The sequence below is a fragment of the Saccostrea echinata genome, unplaced genomic scaffold, assembly GCF_033153115.1.
Source record: "Saccostrea echinata isolate AGI-Se365-2 ecotype Australia unplaced genomic scaffold, CSIRO_AGI_Sech_v1 ptg000039l, whole genome shotgun sequence".
In the NCBI taxonomy this organism is placed as follows: Eukaryota; Metazoa; Mollusca; class Bivalvia; order Ostreida; family Ostreidae; genus Saccostrea; species Saccostrea echinata.
In genome coordinates this window covers 551,098-560,320 of record NW_026889788.1, presented here as the reverse complement: position 1 = coordinate 560,320, position 9,223 = coordinate 551,098, and the positions used below count along the sequence as shown (strand labels likewise).

Here is a 9,223-nt window from a genome sequence, read left to right as displayed (position 1 = left end):
CAAAACAAAAAAAAATTTATATCAATTCGGATAGGTGATATCACGTATTCAACTCAAATAGGTTATATCATCAATTCCAATTAGTTATATCACCTATTCATTTCCAATAGGTGATATCACCAATTCAAAAAGATGATATCACCTATTAATCTATTCGAATAAGTGATATAACCTATTCGAATAGGTAATGTCAATACCAATGCGGTGGTCAGATTTAAAAATGAAAATATTTCATGAACATCTAGAGTTGCAGATTGTCATTTCTGAAACGTTTCATTAAGTTTATCCAAGTCATGTCCGAGAAAATATTCGAACATAATAATACGTAAAGCGATAACAATATATCGTCCTGGCTTACCTTTAACCAAAAGCCACTTTGACGTATCCATTGTGCGATTTTAATTTTGAGCTGAGAACACAATAGTTCTTATAAAAAGAAACATATAATGTTATAATGTTTTTAAACAAATTTTTATTGCATGTTCGTCTAGTGTTAATCAGAAAAACGTAAGAGAATTACCCGTAGAGATCCAAGCCTTGGGATCAATCATCTCTTTTGAACTTTGTGTCACTAGATGTTGGGATGAGGGTCATTTTTCAACGGGGATTAATTTCTTATAGTTGCACATGAAGAAAACTGACCCTAGGGCTCTTTTCTACAAAAAATTAATTTTTTCTACGGCTAGGGGGTCATTTTTCGATGACCCCCCGGTCATTTTTCTAGGGGGATCATTATTCGGACACTTTTTTCTTAGAGAAAATAACCCCTTAAATGAGTGTTTTTGAGGCTTGTTCTGTTTGAAACTTAAAAATATAACAAATTAATGACTTCATATATCCAGAAAGGTTCTCCTTTATTCCAAATTCTTTCATAATTTTTTTTCAACTTGTATTTTTCAAACAATTTTTGAAAACACCATATCCAAACACAAGGTAAAGCAAAAAAATATATTCTCCGTTATTGCTTAACCCTTAAAAAGATGTATAAGCCTTTTTTCTCGGAAAAAGGGAGTATTTGCTTCTGTTGTGTTTTTAAAAAAATTTTTAAAGTGAAAACACTTTTTTAGAAACATAGTTTCAAACATTATCTCAAAACCTAATGCTTACTCTTATTGAAAATATGTTAACAATAGCAAGTAAAAAGATAAGATGCAAAAATATGTCCATTCAAAAAACAGTTTGGTTAAAGGTTAATAATACTTGATTTACATATAATACATGAATATTACTAATTCACATTTGTAATGCACCGCATGGTACATGTAAATATTATTGTGACGTCTATAAAATCTAAGAAGTAACAAAATCAATTTATCCACATGATGATACGCAAAAACAACTTGGATACATTTTTTTATAAAAACATTCAAAATCTCACGATATGATATCAACACTGCCGGGTAATACAAACAAATCTTGTGTCATAAATGACGTCACTAGCCTTGCCTTGAGCAGTACAAGTGATCAAGAGGAATGGATCCATTGGTTTAATAATTACAAAAAATGATCAATTAAATATGAAATCATCCTCAATTTATTAATCTTATTAGTTAATTAAAAGCAATTCATTCATTAAAAACAATTGCATAGATAATTCATTTACCTAGGCGCTATGGAGTTGCACAGCAACAGAGAATGTAAAGATGGCTAAAACGATAAATTAACCTCAGAAGTACAAGGGCATAGACTTGACCGTATAAGTTGAAATATGGAATATAAAAATTGCTTAAGCATGTATAAATTTAAAAGTGCTGGGGCTGATTATAGTGTGTATAATATTATATATACATGTATGCATAACATAGCTTTTAGCTTTTGCAAGCATTTTTCGGCAAAATTACGAGTACATCTCAAACAGAACAAATTAGCTTCCAGTATTTTTCAAGTGGACGATGTAAATCTCTTTTAATTTGTATCATTTTTTATGTTCAAAATGATGCGTATGCCCTTGCACTAGCGTCATTTTCCATGTTCAACTTAACAATTGTATTTTTATACACCTCGTGACATACAGCTAATACTTGCGATTAAACTTGTACTGTATATATGTACGACACACACCTATTCATTATGGATATCTTTATTACCTTACCTACTCATATTCATTATTCAGTTACTTTGTTACAGATTATTAAAAGTAATACATATTTAGAAAGTACTATAGAACACATTTCCCATTTCCTTCCTTTACATAGCTGAGGAGAGACTACATTTTCTTGAAGATGACATTTATTGTCTAATAAATTTTGTGAAGCATAGCAAAGCAAATAAATAGTCTATTTTGAATTTGTTATAATCAATGCACATTTATCACAGATATTAATTAAATTTTAAAAATAAACATAAGTCACATACGGTAAACTTTTTCATGTATACAAAAGTACATGTATTTATGATATTATGCCTTGGGTTTAATACTAAAAATAGAAGCGACATATATATAAATTGATATCAAGGAAATACAAACAATGTAAAACTTCATATTTTAGTTGAATTCACTGAAGAAACCATTCATAAATTTCCTTTATAATACCAGAATCTTATCCATACATTCTTTGTTTAAACCACATTTTTTATATACTCTAAATTCTCATAATAATCTGTTTCAAATTGCAATCTTCCTGAATATTCATCTCTTGTCCTATTGAAAAGTAACTGATCCAAACAAAGCAAGGTGTGTGGCTCGTGGTCGATGTGGAACTTGTTTGCAAAAAATTCGGGTCTTCGGGCGAGAAGTGGGAGATCTCCGAGTCCAAAAATGCAAATACCCCTGACAAAGTAACCATGACAAGGCCAATAATTTGGCGCACCACTCCAGCTCTTAAATCGCGATAGAAAAGGTTTCTTCACTGAGTAATCTGTTTCAACTTGTCCTGAAAATGTACTGCTATACTTTATATCCTCTTTAGATTTCAAATATTTGAATAATGATACAACAGAGCGAACGAGTACTAGTCACATTTAAGAAATATACGAAACAACCCGAGAACTTTTATATCGCTGATAATCTATAATTACAATTGAAATAGTGAGCACAATTTTCATGAAAGAAAAATTAAGACTTGTGTAGTAAATAAAATTTGTATATTTGTAATATTCCTGCTATGAAAAAATTGACCTGTGTTCCCTTTTTTATATTCTACTCTAAAGAAGCCATATTTAAAAAGCCTTTCTACCTTACCTTTAAAACTACCAGGGATTCCTAAATGAGGGTTGTGGATCAAAGAAGGAAAGAAAGTTTCATCAGGAACAGGTCCTGTTTTCTGCACCCAAGCCAGAAAGTCTTTTGCAACAGGATTATTAATTGCATATTCTACGAACTTTCTATTAACTGTCACGTGCACTGCCCCTTTAATGGGGCGGATCTTGTGTGGCGGTTGTCCAGCATAAGCCCATCTGTCTTTGTTCACTCTGGATTAATTTAGAAATTAAAAACTCAAGAAGGTAAATTTCAATGACATTGTTTCAAGCAGCTTTTCTATTAATCGAGTAAAGTGTGTTGAAAATTAATGTTGATATCAAACAGCAATCATGCTCAAAAGCCAAATCAAACAATACAAATTATTAGCAGAGGTTTGCTATAAAAAAAACAAAATATGAAACAGATGTGTTACAAACTTTTGTATCTTATACTTCCATTTCAGTGGAATATGTCGAACCAATTTTGTGATGAAAATAAATGGTGTTACTTGATAAAACGTTGATCATATTTCTAAATAAAATCACGATATATTTTGCTGATCATGAATTGAGAGCTAATGTTAAATGGAAGTTATTCAAAACTTTTAAGTTCTAGAATCCTTGAGCCAAAAAAGTTTCCATTTTATTGAAAGCTTCATGACGTAGTGTACGTTCAGTTATTTTTTAATATCCCCACCCCCAGATATGGCTAAGGCCATATGAGGGGATCAAAGTTGTGTATAAAAAAAATATATAAGAATATAGGCAGGAAAATCGTTTGAAATATCCTTCCAAGAACATGAGGGTCATAAATAGTAAAATTTATATGGTAGCATCTTTGCTAGTACAAGATTAATTCTGTTCAAATCCTGATCCACAGTAAGGTTTAAATACAAAAGGTTATCAATGTTTTCCGTTGGAATGAAAGAAATGATTTTTAATATCTTCTTCTCCGAATAGCAAAACCTTGATTGTAATACAGTATAATTTGTCCAAACCGGACACCAACGGTTCCATAAAATTTGGCCTGATTAGACAGAATCCGAAGTGCAGGAAAAATGCAGGAATATATTGGAAATTTATATCCGTTGTTATATTAACAAGGACAATGCATATTTTGGGAAAATACAATTAAATGACAAAATCATTTGATATTTATGGAGTCTAAAATTATTTAAAAGTAAAAGATTTGACTTACTGTCAATTTTTCTTTTTCGTTCACAAAGTTTGAGACTTTCAACGTGAAATGTTAACGGAGTCAAAATCTACAGACATAATAAACATAAACACAATTATTTACGATTTGATACTTATTGAATCCACATTTCAAATTTTATGTAAACATTTACGTAGTCCCTTAAATGTTATGGCACCATTTTGAAATAAGAAGTTTGAGTTTCGATCCCGATTTATATTTTTGATTTGTAAATCGTGTACCTATATTGTCATTGATGTTATAGTGTGTGATATTGAGTTGAAAGCAAGTTAAATATGTAAGCATTTTTTAATCTACTTGTTACTTAATATTTCTTCAAGTGGGTTGTGTCACAGCTGCGTTTCAGTTCGTCTAATGACACATATGCAGTTATGTAAACACACGTTAGCACATCTACCACAAAAGGTGTTAATTGCATTGAAGTGACTCAAGTAATTCTGCGCGGCCGGATTAGAGGAAATAGTTACTGTTAATTATGAGTAGTTGGGATCAATTTGACCGTTCGGAATACAGAATAGACAGTATTCAGAATTTTTTATAATACATTTGTTAAAGAAGTGCATGGGACTAAAATTTATAGCCGAAATGGACAAAATTCCGAAGTACTCAGAGTCCGGAGGAGACAAACTTTACTGTATTAATATGCACACATTGTGAGGAAGTGCAAAATCAATTCTATTCAGATCATAAGGGTAAGGCAACAAATATATAAGTTTTCATTTACATATGCAGCAAAACTTTTTATAGAGAGCTCCAGGGCAATGATTAACCAAATTAACATAAAAGCAGATTCAGGATTGACCAAATTATTTCCAGATGCGATGGGAGTGAGGTTGGGTCTTAATAAGGGATCACAGTTTTAAATGGTAATATATATGAAAATAAATCTTTTAAAAAATGTCAAGTTATTCAAAGCATTGTCTTGGGATTTAGGTTAAATCTCATTTAGGTTTCAAATATTTACATTTAATATATGAAAAATACGTTTGAAATATTTCTTCTCAAAGAGAACAGTGTAACAATCACATTAAAACCATGAATTCTAATGCAGTTCAGATTTATGATTTGGTTCATGGCTCATTGGGTCAGCGAGGAGCTAAACTAAATACTGTAGAAGCACTTTTTCCGCGTGATCTATAGGATCTAAAATGATTTGTGGTTATATATGCTTTTTATAGAACAAGTTGTGTGTTTTCCCCGAGACTTGACGAGGGGATAAAACACACAACGAGCTGGACAAAAATTATATCCAACCACAAAGCATGGGGGATTCTTTCTATTTTTTACATCAATGTTTTACACTGTTTTTATAAATGAATCCACACTATTTACTTTATCATTTTCAAGCAAAACCCATTGTGATGTCACAGCAGTGGGATATGAAAAAAACATCCAATGAGTGATATCAACGGGATAAAGGGGTAAACATGTAATAAAAATTAATTTACGCTATGTTTGCGGTCAAACATTTTCCGCAGAACATTGTCCCTGCGTACTTAAAGTGCATTTATGCATGAAATATGGAGATAACGAACAGTATTCAAGCTAATAAGTCGATTCAAACTATACAAATCAGAAGTAGAGCAAACACGGACCTCCAAAAACATCAGAGGTGGGATCAGGTGCCATGGAGGACTAAGGATCCCCTGTCGACCGGTCACACCCGCCATCTGCTACTTGTCATGATCGGGTAAACGGTAAAATCCGTAGAAATTCAGTGTGTAAATAATGGCCTAACAATTTGTATGAAAAACGTCAGTCAGCATTTGACCTAATGATAGACTGTATTTGCTGATAAGGTCATTTTATCGACCATAAAACTTGCGATATAATGACTTCAAACGAGACTGTTGATATTCTTGTTTCATCAACTTGTCGATTAATAGCTTGCCTCGTTTTAAAAATTGATCGCTCGTAGAGCATTCTCTTGCGTCTCGAATGAACTGGGAGACATAAAACCCATATGCAGGTGAAAAGGGTATAATGCTTCATAAGTAAGGGAAGTTGATGATAGAAAAGTTGCAGTCATCACGTTTATCATAAAGCTTTGTTGATAGATTATCATTAACGACTTTTGCATGTGTTAGCAATCTTTATTAAAAAAAAAAAAAAAAAAAAAAAAAATTATTTTCTACTAGCGGATTGAACAGAATTACATAAAAGGTGCTTATGCCATATAATGACTTCGTGAAAAAAGAACAGTTCCAGTATTCAAATTGATTTTAGGATGGTGCCATTAATAATATCATAATGGTATACAAATATTTATATTCAAGTTTTGGGAAATTAGGGCCGAACTTCCCCCAGTGGGTTGCATTTTGACTATGATTTATTCCTTGTTTTAAAATTTAAAAAAAATTATCAATGGTCCTTTTTTGTTCTCTCTGAGGTGAAGATAACTGGCTTCATAGACCAAGGAAACATGCTAAGAATAAGAACTGTTTTCACCAATTTGGCATCGTTCGGTGTTTTAATTAAGATGAAAATATTGTATACTTCTGTTTAAATATTTCCTTTTAAAAGTTTAGAAGGAAAAACAAATATTTTCACGAACAGCAATGTGTACACCAGGGTATGGCTTTGGCTATCCAACACTTGAAAAATATTTATTCAATTTTTGCAGCCAATGTTGATTTCCTGCAATATGATTGGTTAGCAACTTCTCCAACATTGAAGAGTTCCACAACGTTATATTGCAACGGATAAAAGTGCTATCCGACCCTCAAATTATAGTAATAAATCATTATAAAAAAGAGCGCATCCTCTGGCTGTAAGTGGGACAGCTCTTTAACAGATCTTGACAGGAACTATTCCTCTCAAAAAATATTTCCTGTCGCGGGTTTGATAAAAGATCTATCCAAATCAGTCAGTGGATAACTGTATATTATAATTAAGCATGCATATTTTTAAACAATTAAGTTTTAAACATACCTTTTAAGAATGCCTTCGCCTTCATTAGAACCATTGAAAATTTTTAAAATCTTCACTAGCTCATAGTTTGTACGAAGGGGAAATTCTTGCCCTGTTAGGTTAATAAGATATTTCCATTTGGAGTACCTCAACAAATCCTTCATGCAGACCAGCTCTTGTGTTAATTCACCTTTTCCTCCCCATTGCACTGATATTCTCTCGGAAGCTAGGAAAACATTTTGAAAACATCTCGTTATACTTGAAAATTCTTCGAAAATACTGTCGGATGTTTTCTTATCTATGTGAATACAGTAAATGTTTTGTGGTCGATAAATTGCCCTGAGAAGAATTTCAAACTGCTCTGGACTCTTAAATGCCATTATACTGTAAGCAATGGGAAACATCTTTTCTTCCTCAAATAAGGAGTCAGTAATATATCCTCTGGTCTTTACGAACTTTTGGCAATCCCTTGTTTGGTTCCTGATTGAATCTGATTTTGTAGATTTTTTCATTCGAATACTTTTTTGGATTTCGTCAATATTACCTTGAAAGAGAAGTCGACAACTAACTCCGTGTACTTCCCTTTGGTTGTTGAGAGCTTCTGGGACATGTTTGATATTTGCTATCGACAGATCTGGAATGGTTTCTCGATATAAGGGAGAGTAAGATACACGGAATTGTGGACCAATGTCAAATAGGTTCAACAAAGTTTGTTCTTTCGTCTCTTCTCTTGCTTCCTTTAAATCTCTATTGAAGGCGTTATGACTGGAAACTTTAATATTTTCAACACACTGTCCGGTGTATTTCCAGAAGTTCTGCTTCATAAAAGGATAACGGGAATTCAAAGAAATTGTTGATATAAATATGTTCACAACCATTACAATTAGAATTCCACAAAATAAATATAGCATCCTCTTTGATAAATTCATAGTGAATATTACTGCATAGAATAAATATGATTGGGTGTCATACCGTAACGATCTAACCATTGCAGTGTACTGGAAGACTGATCATGTGTTTCTTTAAAAAGTGAACTAGTATTTTATTTTTCATCGTTCTTCGTCAAGGAAATACCTTTTGTTTTATTTGGGTAGGTTACAAAAATTTATTTCTTTAACCACTGATTATCAACCAGAGCAAAATTACATTAAAAATGTTTTCAATTATTTCCTTGATAAAGTTTCTGTTTTAGTAAAATAAGGACTTTAAGAATTTAAATGTGACAAACCATCTTAATTCTGTTTTGATCGTATTTGTTGCTACTTAGCATTTACATCCTCATAATTTCTACTGCAATTCCACTTTTTAAATTTATACTTAACCAGTTAAACAGTATTCTGCATTTCGTTTTCAGGGAGAGAAACATTCTGGCGTATGCACAAAATAAAATACTTGGGATAAAACCGGATTACAGGTGCTTAAAGGTAGATTTACGTCATCTTTAAGCGTCCTTAAACTATCCTTAAATCATATGTATACCATATTTGAGTTCCATTAGGCCATCTCCAACTTTAAAGGAGTATAAAAGTTAGATTGAAGGATACTAAATGATGGATTAAAAGTGCTTAAAGGTGTCGTCGAGACAGACTTTAAGTCGAAATAAAGCTACCTTTAAGAGTTTCCTTAATGTTGCTTGGGCATTAAACTATCGGTACCGACTCTTGGACAAAAATCATGTTTCAATGTTTAGCTTCTCCATCTTTGTCGTTAAAAACAAAAGAGAAAAGACTGATTTGGCTTTCAAAACACTGCTCGTCTTCATTTATAAGGAAAATAATGATGAAAATAAATAAGCTTACATGACTCTTAAGTTTTAATGTCTTATGAATCACACATGATATTCAATGCATATGGTTTTTAACTCCCATTTCGGTTCATTGTTTACATGAATTTCGTTCCGTTTCATTTTCTTTGATC

At 32.1% G+C, this 9,223-nt stretch overlaps 1 protein-coding gene across 1 annotated transcript; it reads right to left on the bottom strand.

Moving 5' to 3' along the window:
- Nucleotides 1–2,354: 2,354 nt before the first annotated feature.
- Nucleotides 2,355–7,869, bottom strand: LOC133200418 (beta-1,3-galactosyl-O-glycosyl-glycoprotein beta-1,6-N-acetylglucosaminyltransferase-like). Its single transcript, XM_061336222.1, has 3 exons — nt 7,328–7,869; nt 3,182–3,411; nt 2,355–2,873 (listed from the first exon to the last, which is right to left on the bottom strand). Exons 1-3 carry the CDS (start codon nt 7,816–7,818, stop codon nt 2,560–2,562), a joined length of 1,035 nt encoding a protein of 344 aa, XP_061192206.1. The 5' UTR covers nt 7,819–7,869; the 3' UTR covers nt 2,355–2,559.
- Between the last annotated feature and the right edge of the window lie 1,354 nt (nt 7,870–9,223).

Excerpts from the sequence above, each read along its gene's own strand:
- LOC133200418 (XM_061336222.1), bottom strand. The coding sequence starts at position 7,818 with ATGAAAAAATCTACAAAATCAGATTCAATCAGGAACCAAACAAGGGAT. Across the intron at positions 3,412-7,327 it reads GGCGAAGGCATTCTTAAAAG|AGTGAACAAAGACAGATGGG; the intron begins GTATGTTTAAAA and ends AAATTAATCCAG. Across the intron at positions 2,874-3,181 it reads AATCCCTGGTAGTTTTAAAG|GACAAGTTGAAACAGATTAC; the intron begins GTAAGGTAGAAA and ends GTACATTTTCAG.